We start from the raw sequence: 15918 nt of genomic DNA on the forward strand, positions 1-15918 counted from the left end.
TATCACCCATTTAGCCAATCCCCACCCCTCCTCCCTCCACCAACCCTCAGTTTACTCTCTATAGAGCCTGTCAGGCTGAATGAAAAAAACCCAATACATAGCTCATGAAATACTGGCACATAAGATAAATCTCCCAGGGCCAATAAGTAGATTGGAATTACCTGTTCCTTGAAAGTTTACTCTCAGAAAACCATGTTTGATTTGGGTAAAGATTTTTAACTAGTGACTCAATTGTTTTCTATAGTTACAGGATTTTTCAGATTTTGTTTCTTCTTTGCTTGATTTTGGTCAATTATATTTTTGTCTATGTCACCCAAGTCTTAAATGTATTAACAGCATAAAGTTTGTAATATTATTCCATAATATTCCCTTACTATCTTTTACATTTCTGGTATAACTTTAGTCATGTCCCCTTTTTTATCACTAATACTATTAATTCATGCTTGCTTATCAGTCCTGCTGGAGATCTATCAATTGTACTAGGCTGTCAAAAATATCTGGGCTTATGAACTTCTCCACTTGAAATGTTTTCTATTTCATTAATTTTTGCTCTTATTATTTCCTTTTTACTTATTTTTTTTAGCTTATATTTTCCTAATTTCATGAGATAGATACATAGTGATTTTTAACTTTTTTCCCCTAAAAATTTAAGGCTATAAATTTTCCTTGAAATAAATTTTGCAGCATCTCACAATTTTAATAGCATTTTCATTATTATTTAGTGCCCAGGATTTTCCATTATGATCTCTTCTTTAACCCATGAATTATTTAGAAGAGTTTTATTTTTAAGAATCTAAAAGTACATGAGGGGATTACCTTTTTGTTATTTATTTTAACTTGTGTTTTCAAAAAATAGACTGTATGATACTGTTTCTTTGAAACTTACTACAGTTGGCCACCCATGTGGCCAATTTTCAAAAATATCCGAGTGTGCTTAAAAAGAATGTATTCTCCAGTTGTTGGGTATGTGTTCTAAATATGCTTAGATCTTGAATATGATGTTTAAATCTTCTGAAGTTTTACTGTTTTGTTGGTTTTTCTTAAACCTCAATCTAACTACTTACTAAGAACTATGTGAAAGTCTTCTATGAAGGTGGATTTGTCAATTTCTCCTTGCAATTCTATCAATTTTTGCCTTTATTAAATAGTTTGAAGCTAGGGTATTGGATACAATTTTAGAATTGTAATATATCCTCCTGGTAAACTGAATCTTTTGTCACCATATGGTGACGACTGCCTTTATCTCTAATAATGCTTTCCTGTTAATGTTCTTAAATTGGGTGGTGGATGTATAAGAGTTCATTTTATTTATTTTATTACTATTTATTTATTTATTTATTTATTTATTTTAGAGACAGAGAGACACAGAGTGAGTGGGGAAGGGGCAGAGAGAGAGAGAATGAGAGATAATTTTAAACAGGCTCCACACTCAAAGCAAAGCCTGACACAGGGCTCAATCTCATGACTCATGACCTGAGCTGAAATCAAGAGGCAGACATTTAACCGACTGAGCCACCCAGGTGCCGCCAAAGAGTTCATTTTAGTTAAAATGTATATGAGGCGGCACCTGGGTGGTTCAGTGGGTTAAATGTCCAACTCTCAATTTCAGCTCAGGTCATGATCTCATGGTTCATGAGACTGAGCCCCACATCAGGCCCCATTGACAGCATGGAGCCTGCCTGAGATTCATTCATATTCTCTCTCTCTCAAAATAAGTAAACTTGGGGCACCTGGGTGGCTCAGTTGGTTAAGTGTCTGACTTTGGCTCAGGTCATGATCTCGTGGTTCGAGACTTATTTTAAAATAAATATTTTAGAAAATTATGAATTTGAAGCACCTGGGTGGCTCAGTAGGTTAAGTGTCTGACTTTTTGGCTCAGGTCATCATCTCATGGTTTGAGACTTATCTTAAAATAAATATTTTAAAAAGTCATAAAATATAAGGACATTATATTCTCCTAACTACAGATCATATTTTATAATGAAATTTTGGGATAAAACAGTAGTTTTTGCATTTAAAAATCTTACTTTAATCCTTAAATATTAGCTTCTGTACTTTTATATAAATGCCATAATAATTTTATCTCTTTTATAAATTAACATTGCATTTGGCCAACTTAATTAAATTGGAGTAATTATGTGTTTCCTATAAAAATCTACTCTGAGATTCCTTTGAGATAGCATTTTAGGAATATTTCTATTGTAAATATAATACTAACTTCCAGAATTTAATATCAAAGATGTTATATTTTAAGTGATATTTGGAGAATTCTCTAGCTTATTAATCCACATAAATTAAAGTTTTAAACATCAGTTCTCTAAAATAAACAAGTGAATACCAAAAAGCACTGAAAAATGATAGTGTCCATTACTTAAAAAATATTCAGAGGGAACCAACCTAATAAAAATATCCCGAACAGCTTGTTCACTTGCTCCAATGTATTTGCTCAGTAACTCTGGCCCCTAGGAGATAAAATTAAATTAGACCTGAGATAAAGTTATTTGAAAACAAAATATAATTTTTGTTTAGGACTTAGTCCAAATGCACTAATGGGAAAATTTATTTTTATTTTTTTAAATGTTTATTTTTGAGAGAGAGAGAGTGTGAACGGGCAAGGGGCAAAGAGAGAGGGAGACAGAATCTGAAGCAGGCTCTAGGCTCTGAGCTGTCAGCACAGAGCCTGACACAGGGCTTGAACCCACGAATGCGAGATCATGACCTCAGCTGAAGTCGGATGCTTAACCGACTGAGCCACCTAGGGGACCCTCATGGGAAATTATTTTAATATGATTAAACAGATGTCTCTTAAATACATTTCAAAAATTGTGTGGCTAGAATAAATATCCCATCACAAGTTCCACACTTTGTGTCTCCTCTGTCTAGCCATCTCATGGCGTAGCTCTCTACAGAAGGCCACAGCCCCAGAAAGGCCCTGTGTGATGACCCCATCTTATCCTGCTTGTCTTCCTGCATAGAACCTTCTCCCATCTGATAATACATTATATAGTGAATGTGTCTGTTTCTTGTTTCTCTCTGCCAGTAAAATGTATGTTCCAAAAAGGTGGGTTTGTTCACTACTGAATCCCCAGTGCCAAAAACAGTGTTGCATAAATACTGAATAATTATTTGTTTAGTAACAAATGGTTTAAAAAGGGAAAATGTTCCATCTATCTCAAATTTTTGGAGACTACAAAAAATATGTAATGAGACATGAATTATTTTAATCATCTTCAATTACTGAAACCAGTTTATTTGTACAGAGGTGCAGAAGAGATCATCTTTTCTAAGTCAACTGAAAAACTTTCAAAACTACTCCATTTAACAAAATTAATAATGAGGATAAACTTTGCTTAAATTGGGATCTTTTAAAAAACTAAATAGGCTCTAACGTGATCTCCAGTGAAAAATCATTACCTCAAAAGACCAAATACTGATCAGGATATGTGACCACAATAAGGACTTTCTAATATTAAGCCAGCTAGATATCTATTAATATACTAGCATTTAATTAGATTTCCTAGTCAATCAAGAGTCAAAGAGGATGGAACAAGAAGCCAGGCAAAATATTAGTAACAAGGCAACATACTGGTGTCAGGGATGGCCCCGGTCTTTGATGCATGTCTCCTAGGATCTACTCCTACCCACCCAGAGAGAATTCTCTTCACTGAAAACTTTCCATTGAGAATTCATCCCGAACTGTGATTTGAAGGTTTACTAAAAGGGATAAAATGTCCTCCCTAATGGAACAATCTGAAATACAACAATATCTTTCATCTTGAATATTATTTTTTTAACAGTGAAACTACAGTTTAGTCATAAGCAGAAAAGAGGAGTATGTATAATCACAGTTATTCCAGAATCCAGAAAAAGAAGGTAGGGATATTTTAGTTACAGTGTTTCTCCATTATTGCCAGGGTAGCCAGTAGCCATGTAATCCTATCACAAAAAAAAAAAAAAAAAAAAAAATCATGTGATTAAAAAGAGGGTCAGCCTGGGGCGCCTGGGTGGCTCAGTTAAGCATCCGACTCCAACTCAGGTCGTGGTCTCATGGTTCGTGGGTTCTAGCCCAGCATCGGGCTCTGTGCTGACAGGTAGGAGCCTGGAGCCTGCTTCGAATTCTGTGTCTCCTTCTCTCTCTGCCTCGCCCCCTCCTCCTGCTGTCTCTCTCTCTCTCAAAAATAAACATTAAGTGAGTGGCGGCAAGATGGCGGCTTAGGAGGATGCTGGGCTCACCGCACGTCCTGCTGATCACTTAGATTCCATCTACACCTGCCTAAATAACCCAGAAAACCGCCAGAGGATTAGCAGAACAGAGTCGCCGGAGCCAAACGCAGACGAGAGGCCCACGGAAGAGGGTAGGAAGGGCGGCGAGGCGGTGCGCGCTCCACGGACTGGCGGGAGGGAGCCGGGGCGGAGGGGCGGCTCGCCGGCCAAGCAGAGCCCCCGAGTCGGGCTTGCAAAAGCGGAGGGGCCGGGCGGACTGTGTTCCGACAGCAAGCGCGACTTAGCGTCTGGGAGGTCAGAAATTAACAGCTCTGCTCGGAAAGCGGGAAGGCTGGAGGACAAAGGGAGGGAGAGCTGCTGAGCCCCCTGACAACAGAGCTCAGTTTGGTGGGGAACAAAGGCGCTCGCCAGCGCCATTTCCCCCGCCCATCCCCCAGCCGAAATCCCAAAGGGAACCGGTTCCTGCCAGGGAACTTGCTCGCTCCGCGCAAACACCCAACTCTGCGCTTCTGCGGAGCCAAACCTCCGGCAGCGGATCTGACTCCCTCCCGCTGCCACAGGGCCCCTCCTGAAGTGGATCACCTAAGGAGAAGCGATCTAAGCCTGCCCCTCCTGCCCCCGAGCACCTTGCCTACCCACCCCAGCTAATACGCCAGATCCCCAGCATCACAAGCCTGGCAGGGTGCAAGTAGCCCAGACGAGCCACACCACCCCACAGTGAATCCCGCCCCTAGGAGAGGGGAAGAGAAGGCACACACCAGTCTGACTGTGGCCCCAGCGGTGGGCTGGGGGCAGACATCAGGTCTGACTGCGGCCCCGCCCACCAACTCCAGTTATACACCACAGCACAGGGGAAGTGCCCTGCAGGTCCTCACCACGCCAGGGACTATCCAAAATGACCAAGCGGAAGAACTCCCCTCAGAAGAATCTCCAGGAAATAACAACAGCTAATGAGCTGATCAAAAAGGATTTAAATAATATAACAGAAAGTGAATTTAGAATAATAGTCATAAAATTAATCGCTGGGCTTGAAAACAGTATACAGGACAGCAGAGAATCTCTTGCTACAGAGATCAAGGGACTAAGGAACAGTCACGAGGAGCTGAAAAACGCTTTAAACGAAATGCATAACAAAATGGAAACCACCACAGCTCGGCTTGAAGAGGCAGAGGAGAGAATAGGTGAACTAGAAGATAAAGTTATGGAAAAAGAGGAAGCTGAGAAAAAGAGAGATAAAAAAATCCAGGAGTATGAGGGGAAAATTAGAGAATTAAGTGATACACTAAAAAGAAATAATATACGCATAATTGGTATCCCAGAGGAGGAAGAGAGAGGGAAAGGTGCTGAAGGGGTACTTGAAGAAATCATAGCTGAGAACTTCCCTGAACTGGGGAAGGAAAAAGGCATTGAAATCCAAGAGGCACAGAGAACTCCCTTCAGACGTAACTTGAATCGATCTTCTGCACGACATATCATAGTGAAACTGGCAAAATACAAGGATAAAGAGAAAATTCTGAAAGCAGCAAGGGGTAAACGTGCCCTCACATATAAAGGGAGACCTATAAGACTCGTGACTGATCTCTCTTTTGAAACTTGGCAGGCCAGAAAGAATTGGCAAGAGATTTTCAGGGTGCTAGACAGAAAAAATATGCAGCCAAGAATCCTTTATCCAGCAAGTCTGTCATTTAGAATAGAAGGAGAGATAAAGGTCTTCCCAAACAAACAAAAACTGAAGGAATTTGTCACCACTAAACCAGCCCTACAAGAGATCCTAAGGGGGACCCTGTGAGACAAAGTCCCAGAGACATCACTATAAGCATAAAACATACAGACATCACAATGACTCTAAACCCGTATCTTTCTATAATAACACTGAATGTAAATGGATTAAATGCGCCAACCAAAAGACATAGGGTATCAGAATGGATAAAAAAACAAGACCCATCTATTTGCTGTCTACAAGAGACTCATTTTAGACCTGAGGACACCTTTAGATTGAGAGTGAGGGGATGGAGAACTATTTATCATGCGACTGGAAGCCAAAAGAAAGCTGGAGTAGCCATACTTATATCAGACAAACTAGACTTTAAATTAAAGGCTGTAACAAGAGATGAAGAAGGACATTATATAATAGTTACAGGGTCTATCCATCAGGAAGAGCTAACAATTATCAATGTCTATGCACCGAATACCGGAGCCCCCAAATATATAAAACAATTACTCATAAACATAAGCAACCTTATTGATAAGAATGTGGTAATTGCAGGGGACTTTAATACACCACTTACAGAAATGGATAGATCATCTAGACACACGGTCAATAAAGAAACAAGGGCCCTGAATGAGACATTGGATGAGATGGACTTGACAGATATATTTAGAACTCTGCATCCCAAAGCAACAGAATATACTTTCTTCTCGAGTGCACATGGAACATTCTCCAAGATAGATCATATACTGGGTCACAAAACAGCCCTTCATAAGTTTACAAGAATTGAAATTATACCATGCTTACTTTCAGACCACAATGCCATGAAGCTTGAAATCAACCACAGGAAAAAGTCTGGAAAACCTCCAAAAGCATGGAGGTTAAAGAACACCCTACTAACGAATGAGTGGGTCAACCAGGCAATTAGAGAAGAAATTAAAAAATATATGGAAACAAACGAAAATGAAAATACAACAATCCAAACGCTTTGGGACGCAGCAAAGGCAGTCCTGAGAGGAAAATACATTGCAATCCAGGCCTATCTCAAGAAACAAGAAAAATCCCAAATACAAAATCTAACAGCACACCTAAAGGAACTAGAAGCAGAACAGCAAAGGCAGCCTAAGCCCAGCAGAAGAAGAGAAATAATAAAGATCAGAGCAGAAATAAACAATATAGAAACTAAAAAAACTGTAGAGCAGATCAACGAAACCAAGAGTTGGTTTTTTGAAAAAATAAACAAAATTGACAAACCTCTAGCCAGGCTTCTCAAAAAGAAAAGGGAGATGACCCAAATAGATAAAATCATGAATGAAAATGGAATGATTACAACCAATCCCTCAGAGATACAAACAATTATCAGGGAATACTATGAAAACTTATATGCCAACAAATTGGACAACCTGGAAGAAATGGACGAATTCCTGAACACCCACACGCTTCCAAAACTCAATCAGGAGGAAATAGAAAGCTTGAACAGACCCATAACCAGCGAAGAAATTGAATCGGTTATCAAAAATCTCCCAACAAATAAGAGTCCAGGACCAGATGGCTTCCCAGGGGAGTTCTACCAGACGTTTAAAGCAGAGATAATACCTATCCTTCTCAAGCTATTCCAAGAAATAGAAAGGGAAGGAAAACTTCCAGACTCATTCTATGAAGCCAGTATTACTTTGATTCCTAAACCAGACAGAGACCCAGTAAAAAAAGAGAACTACAGGCCAATATCCCTGATGAATATGGATGCAAAAATTCTCAATAAGATACTAGCAAATCGAATTCAACGGCATATAAAAAGAATTATTCACCATGATCAAGTGGGATTCATTCCTGGGATGCAGGGCTGGTTCAACATTCGCAAATCAATCAACGTGATACATCACATTAACAAAAAAAGAGAGAAGAACCATATGATCCTGTCAATCGATGCAGAAAAGGCCTTCGACAAAATCCAGCACCCTTTCTTAATAAAAACCCTTGAGAAAGTCGGGATAGAAGGAACATACTTAAAGATCATAAAAGCCATTTATGAAAAGCCCACAGCTAACATCATCCTCAACGGGGAAAAACTGAAAGCTTTTTCCCTGAGATCAGGAACACGACAAGGATGCCCACTCTCACCGCTGCTGTTTAACATAGTGCTGGAAGTTCTAGCATCAGCAATCAGACAACAAAAGGAAATCAAAGGCATCAAAATTGGCAAAGATGAAGTCAAGCTTTCGCTTTTTGCAGATGACATGATATTATACATGGAAAATCCGATAGACTCCACCAAAAGTCTGCTAGAACTGATACAGGAATTCAGCAAAGTTGCAGGATACAAAATCAATGTACAGAAATCAGTTGCATTCTTATACACTAACAATGAAGCAACAGAAAGACAAATAAAGAAACTGATCCCATTCACAATTGCACCAAGAAGCATAAAATACCTAGGAATAAATCTAACCAAAGATGTAAAGGATCTGTATGCTGAAAACTATAGAAAGCTTCTGAAGGAAATTGAAGAAGATTTAAAGAAATGGAAAGACATTCCCTGCTCATGGATTGGAAAAATAAATATTGTCAAAATGTCAATACTACCCAAAGCTATCTACACATTCAATGCAATCCCAATCAAAATTGCACCAGCATTCTTCTCGAAACTAGAACAAGCAATCCTAAAATTCATATGGAACCACAAAAGGCCCCGAATAGCCAAAGGAATTTTGAAGAAGAAGACCAAAGCAGGAGGCATCACAATCCCAGACTTTAGCCTCTACTACAAAGCTGTCATCATCAAGACAGCATGGTATTGGCACCAAAACAGACACATAGACCAATGGAATAGAATAGAAACCCCAGAACTAGACCCACAAACGTATGGCCAACTCATCTTTGACAAAGCAGGAAAGAACATCCAATGGAAAAAAGACAGCCTCTTTAACAAATGGTGCTGGGAGAACTGGACAGCAACATGCAGAAGGTTGAAACTAGACCACTTTCTCACACCATTCACAAAAATAAACTCAAAATGGATAAAGGACCTAAATGTGAGACAGGAAACCATCAAAACCTTAGAGGAGAAAGCAGGAAAAGACCTCTCTGACCTCAGCCGTAGCAATCTCTTACTCGACACATCCCCAAAGGCAAGGGAATTAAAAGCAAAAGTGAATTACTGGGACCTTATGAAGATAAAAAGCTTCTGCACAGCAAAGGAAACAACCAACAAAACTAAAAGGCAACCAACGGAATGGGAAAAGATATTCGCAAATGACATATCGGACAAAGGGCTAGTATCCAAAATCTATAAAGAGCTCACCAAACTCCACACCCGAAAAACAAATAACCCAGTGAAGAAATGGGCAGAAAACATGAATAGACACTTCTCTAAAGAAGACATCCGGATGGCCAACAGGCACATGAAAAGATGTTCAGCGTCGCTCCTTATCAGGGAAATACAAATCAAAACCACACTCAGGTATCACCTCACGCCAGTCAGAGTGGCCAAAATGAACAAATCAGGAGACTATAGATGCTGGAGAGGATGTGGAGAAACGGGAACCCTCTTGCACTGTTGGTGGGAATGCAAATTGGTGCAGCCGCTCTGGAAAGCAGTGTGGAGGTTCCTCAGAAAATTAAAAATAGACCTACCCTATGACCCAGCAATAGCACTGCTAGGAATTTATCCAAGGGATACAGGAGCACTGATGCATAGGGCCACTTGTACCCCAATGTTCATAGCAGCACTCTCAACAATAGCCAAATTATGGAAAGAGCCTAAATGTCCATCAACTGATGAATGGATAAAGAAATTGTGGTTTATATACACAATGGAATATTACATGGCAATGAGAAAAAATGAAATATGGCCTTTTGTAGCAACGTGGATGGAACTGGAGAGTGTGATGCTAAGTGAAATAAGCCATACAGAGAAAGACAGATACCATATGGTCTCACTCTTATGTGGATCCTGAGAAACTTAACAGGAACCCATGGGGGAGGGGAAGGAAAAAAAAAAAAAAAAAGAGGTTAGAATGGGAGAGAGCCAAAGCATAAGAGACTGTTAAAAACTGAGAACAAACTGAGGGTTGATGGGGGGTGGGAGGGAGGAGAGGGTGGGTGATGGGTATTGAGGAGGGCACCTTTTGGGATGAGCACTGGGTGTTGTATGGAAACCAATTTGTCAATAAATTTCAGGAAAAAAAAAAAAAATAAACATTAAAAAAAAAGAGGGTAGGCACAACCCAACTGCAGATTTCTCAATCAGTTATGAATAAAGCTACAATATAATATGATTCCTTTCCTTTGAAATCTAATCACTCTTTGGTAAACTAATATTGTGGGGTTGCTGAAACAGTACAAATAATATATTGGACCTCAGACCATAATGACACATCTGTGGCAGCCTGAGGCACTACCCAAAGCTGTATGCTACTGTGTCCCTTAATTACTACATGCACCTTTGGAGAAAACTCAGGCACAGTGTGGCCCACGTGAGGATGAAATACAGCCAACAAGGAACAGAGCTATAAAAACCCAGCTTCCTGTCTCAATGTGGTCTCCAGCCCCTAGTCTTCTAGGTTTTCTCCTCCCTTCAGGTACAGTTTGATTTTTTTATCTGAGTATTTATACATAATTCTATTTTATAATGTCTTATTATATTTATATATATTAATATAATTTATAATTCTAGTTTATTATATTTATAAAATTTTATATATTTATATATTAAAGAACTTATAATTCTATTTTATAATTGTTTACCTTAAGACTATCATAAGCTCTACAAAAAAGAAGTGGCTCATTATCCAATTTCCCACACAGCTTTCACTAACAGATGGATAGCTGATATTCGTTTTCCAAATATGAGACTAACCTACAATCCAGAAACATAAATGATGTTGGCAAAGATATGGAGAAATAGGTACACTCATCATTGCCAGTGGGGATAGAAAATGATGCAGTCACTAGGAAAAACAGTCTGGCAGTTCCTCAGAAAGTCACACACAGAATTAGCACATGCCCCAGCAACTACGCTGCTAGGTACACACTCAAGAGAAATGAAAACCTATGTCCACAGAGAAATGTGTACACAAGTGTTTACAGCAACATTATTCCTAAGAGCCCAAAGGTGGAAATAACCCAAATACCCCCCAATGATGAATGGATAAAAAACTCACATACCCACACCATGAATTATCACTCAGTTTTAAAAAGAACTGAAGTACTGACACACAGTACCACTTGGATAAACCTTGAAAACATGCTAAGTAAAAGAAGCCGGTGACAAAACACGACATGCTGCATGACTCCTTTTACATGAAATGTCCAGAACAGGAAAATCCATAGACAGAAAGCAGATTAGTGGCTGTCAGAGGCTCAGGGGACAGGGAACAGGATGAAAACGTTTTGAAGTGAGAGAGATGTGGTGGTTACATAGCACTGTAATTGCATTACACACCATGTAACTTTGTTATGTAAATCTACCTCGATAGAAAAAAGAAGAAAAGATAAATGCAAAACATACCTTGATACTAATAAAATTCATTCCACTCTCTCGTGCAACTACTCCAGCTAGTAAGGTTTTTCCTGTCCCAGGAGGACCATACAGCAGTACTCCCGTTCTTTGTCGTATGGGCAAGTTTGCAAATAGTTCTGGGTACTGAAAAATATAGAACTATGATCAAGAGCTAAGTCTAAAAAAATAACTAAGGAGCAGCCCAAGTCAATGTACAGAGAAAAAGTATTCAGCTTGTTAGTAACTGCCACCTTTATTAACAGGATAAGGACAGAAAATAAAATTCCTACTCAGTACATAAGTTCAAAGGAATTACCACAGATTTTTTACCAACTGGACCATGGAATACACTCTACATAAAGTGGGCACAACTGCATCAGAACTTCTTTGTGTTTTTTTCCTGGCTTTTAAAAATATTATAAAAAGTACATTAAGAAAATAAAAACAATCTTTTAACAAGTAGATTGCCTTTCCCTTGTATGGTTCACAGGGCAAGTTATGATAACTATGCATATTCAAATATACTCCATCAAAGAAAGAAAAATAATAGAGAAGTATGTGTAATGATAACAGTAAGCTCTCCCAAGAGTCTCCATGCTGAGCAAGCGACTGACCGCTTCTAAATTACCAAAGAGCAAGAAGACTGTGTCAACAGGCGAGCCAGGCATCAGGCTACTGTCAGCAATATCCTGGATTCCTCTGTGAGGAATGCCTGTTGAGTTCCACCTGCTGACAAAAGTCTAACCCCGTCTCTACCTCCATTCTGATCTGAAGAGGCCCCAGAGTCAGCCATCATGCAGAGAGTCTCTGCGCATCTGGTGTCCAATGCCCAGACTCAGCATTTGGCATCATGATCCTCCTGGCAAGTTATTCCACACCTGCATTCTCTCTGACAGGCTTCAACCTGCAGTCCTGGGCTGCACTCAATGTGTCCCAGGCCCCACTGGCCACACTTCCAGGACTTGCCATCTAGTTACATATAACTGAGGTCCTTACTCACCCATATCTTTATCTCTCTGCATGGATCCCTGATCTCATGCAATAATACTCGTTTCTCAGGTTTGTGGTTCAAATGCACTACCACCTAGATTCTGAACAATTTACCTCTGCCCCCTTTATCCTGCCACCTGCTTGGTCTATGCTGCCTGCTAACTCTATCTTTCCAGGACTGACACCCAGAGTCTGGAAATCTGGCTTACTCCATCAGTTCTGTGGACCTAGATGACTCTTTCAGCTTATTTCTACCCATTTTTGTTCAAATCCCAGCTGACAGTTCATCTTGCTTTAGTACAATCTGAATGATTCAAGCAAAACACAAGAATTGTGAAATTCACATCAAAATATATTTACTGTAAATATCATCCCAGCTTTCTAAGTTTCTTACAGACAAGGACTTTATCAAATACTTTAAAAAATCCATTAGAGTGCCAAAAATAGTGCTGGCATTTATTTGATAACTCAATAAAGTTTTCTTTAATCAAACTGAGAGTAGGCAAGTCAACACATAAAGCCATTCAGTAATTCTTCTGGGATACTTGATTTTTTTTTTTCTTTTTTCTTTTTTTTTTAAAGTTACCTTGGCTGGTAACTGGATAGTATCCATGAGTATCTGCCGAACTTCATGTAATCCACCAATTTTATCCCAGCCCAGGTCCCTAGGTTTATGCAAGTTGACATTTCGCAGAGATGCAGGAAGAAATCCTTGGAGAGCCTTTTGGAAGTCCAATGTTGTTAAAACTAATTCTGTTTAAAAATAAACACAACTTTTGGTAGTCACAATCTGTGTATGAATCTTCAAAATATGCTATCATCTTAGATGGAGATGTCGATTTTCTACTAAACTGCTTATATACTAAAATAGAATATATTTAATACTTACATTAATGGATGTTAACATTCCTCTGCAACGGAACAATTTCAGATTTTGGTTTGAATAAGAACACATACCTTCTCTGGTGGATATGCTCTGGTGAGAGAGATGAAAATGTATGGCTCGATCCACAAGCATTGTAAAATCTCTAGCCACAAACCCTTCAGTTCGTTTAGCTATACAATGCAGGTCAAGATTAGTGAACTTGTTTACATCAGAGCCCAGTTTATTTTTTATTACATTATGTAGCATTTCACATCTTTGCTCCTAAAGAAAAAACACAAAATTTGATTTCTAATTTTACTCAAATGTAAATTTTAGTACATATATTTTGAAAAAATCAGGTTGAATAATCTATGGTGACAGAAAGCAGACTAGTGGTTGTCTGCAGATTGAGGGGGGGGGGGGCGGGAATTGCAAAGGGGCACCAGGAAACTTTTGAGAGTGATGGCAATGTTTGCTACCTTAACTGTGGTGATGGTTTTATGGTCTATACATATTAAGTGGTGTATATACAATATATAATGTATATACATGTTAAAACTGATCAAATTGTACACTTTAAATACTGAGTTGGTTGTCTTCAAATATACCTCAATAAAGTTGCAAAAAAAAAATCACATTGATAAACGATTGCTATTTCTTTCTCCAGTAAGAAGCCTTTTTAGTAACATTTGGTTCAAGAGTGGCTTTTGTTGTTGTTCCTATAAAACTCACTTCTAAAATGATATTCAATGACCAATCCCACTACCATTGTGTTATGCTTAATAATAGGTATAACACTTTCTTTTTTCAATAACAGTTAATTAGCACAGGGCCTGAATATTTAGGATAAAAATTTTAAAGGGGGAGGTTAAGGGGCGCCTGGGTGGCTCAGTTGGATAAGCGTCCGACTTCGGCTCAGGTCATGATCTCAAGGTTCATGGGTTCAAGCCCCACGTCGGGCTCTGTGCTGACAGCTCAGAGACTGGATCCTGCTTCCGATTCTGTTTCTCCCCCCCCACCCTCTCTCTGCCCCCTGCTGCTCGTACTCTCTCTCTCTAAAATAAACAAACATTTAAAATAAAATTTAAAGAGGAGGTTAAAATGTGTTTGTCAGTCCTAGAACATTCTTCTTTGAGCTCCCTGCCTCTAAAACCATCATGAACAGAAGTCTCCAAAGGGGACGATGGACCATATGTGCTTGTGATATTGTGATTCATAATAAGAAACATATATTTGGTCTTTGTCCTGTTTCTAGCACAGATATCCTAAAACCCTTAGAATTTCCTAAGTGATAAGAGTGATAAAAGTGTCTTGATATTCACAACACACCAGAGTTTATGTTAATGAGGTGATTTTCAGAAAGCACCTAAGGATGGGGGGCTGGTGGCCAGGGAATCAACCATAAATAGAGGGTTGAAACTTGCAGTCCCACCTTTTGGTTCCAGGAAGGGGAAACCTCCAGGACTGGAGGTTGAATTAACTGCAAACGGCCAAAGATTTAATCAATTGTGCCTATGTAATGAAACCTCCACAAAAACCTAAGCCACCATGCCAGGCCCTAAACTTCACAAGGAGAGAAGCAACTTTGTGAGAATAGAACCTCACCCTATGCATCTCTTCATCTGGCTATTGATTTGTATCCTTTAATAGCCTCTGTAATAAACCAGTAATCTACTGAGTAAACTAGTTTCCTGAGTTCTATGAGCTACTCTAGCAAATCAATCAAAGCCAAGGAGTGGGTTGTGGGAATCTCTGATTTATAGCCAGCTGGTCAGAAGCAAAGGTAACAAGCTAGACTTCCAATTGGCATTGGAAGTGGAGAGCAGTCTTAGAGGACTCAGCTCTTACTTAACCTGTGGAATCTGATGATATCTTGACTAGATGGTGTCAGAATTGAGTTGAATTGTAGCACACCCATCTGGTGTCTGAGAATTGCTTGGTGGTGTGAGGGAAAAACCCACACATTTGAAATGAGTGCTAAAATCATAGTGGGTAAGGAATATCAGGAGGCACCTGGGTGGCTCAGTCAGTTAAGCATCTGACTCTTGATCTCAGTTCAGGTCATGACCTCAGAGTTCCTAAGTTTGAGCCCCGCATCCAGCTCTGCGCTCACAGTGCAGACTCTGAGATTCTCCGTCTCCCTCTCTCTCTCTCTCTGCCCCTCCCTGTTTGCGTGGTCTCTCTCTCTCAAAATAAATAAATAAACTTAAAAAAAAAAAAAGGGTATCAGGGTGCTGGTAAAGAAACAATGTTTAATCAAATTTTAAAAAACATTTGGATAAAAGAGGATAAAAACCATAGGATCATTTCAATAGATGCAGAAAAAGCATTTGACAAAGTGCAACAGCCATTCATGATAAAAATCCTCTGCAAAGTAGGTCTAGAGGGAACATACTTCAACATAATAAAGCCCTTATATGAAAATCCCATAGTAAACATCATACTCAATGGTGAAAAACTGAAAGCTTTTCCCTTAAGGTCAGGAATAATACAAGCATGTCTACCCTCACCACTTTTATTCAACATGATACTGAAATCCTAGCCACAGCAATCAGACAACAAAAAGAAATAAAAGATATCCAATTTGGTAAAGATGAAATAAAACTTTCACCATATACAGATGATATGATA

At 39.2% G+C, this 15918-nt stretch overlaps 1 protein-coding gene across 5 annotated transcripts in view; it reads right to left on the reverse strand.

Annotated features, from left to right (window-relative positions):
- The window catches only part of PEX1 (peroxisomal biogenesis factor 1), a 66423-nt gene that overhangs the window by 21275 nt on the left and 29230 nt on the right, over positions 1-15918 (reverse strand). For all 5 annotated transcript variants that reach the window (XM_043588845.1, XM_043588846.1, XM_043588843.1 and 2 more), the window contains exons 14-17: positions 13380-13569; positions 13009-13175; positions 11442-11576; positions 2398-2462 (exon numbers count right to left, since the gene is read on the reverse strand). In XM_043588845.1, coding sequence (XP_043444780.1) covers positions 2398-2462; positions 11442-11576; positions 13009-13175; positions 13380-13569 — 557 coding nt within the window. The remainder of the gene's footprint in view (positions 1-2397; positions 2463-11441; positions 11577-13008; positions 13176-13379; positions 13570-15918) is intronic.

Source organism: Prionailurus bengalensis, chromosome A2 (genome assembly GCF_016509475.1).
Source record: "Prionailurus bengalensis isolate Pbe53 chromosome A2, Fcat_Pben_1.1_paternal_pri, whole genome shotgun sequence".
Taxonomy (NCBI): Eukaryota; Metazoa; Chordata; class Mammalia; order Carnivora; family Felidae; genus Prionailurus; species Prionailurus bengalensis.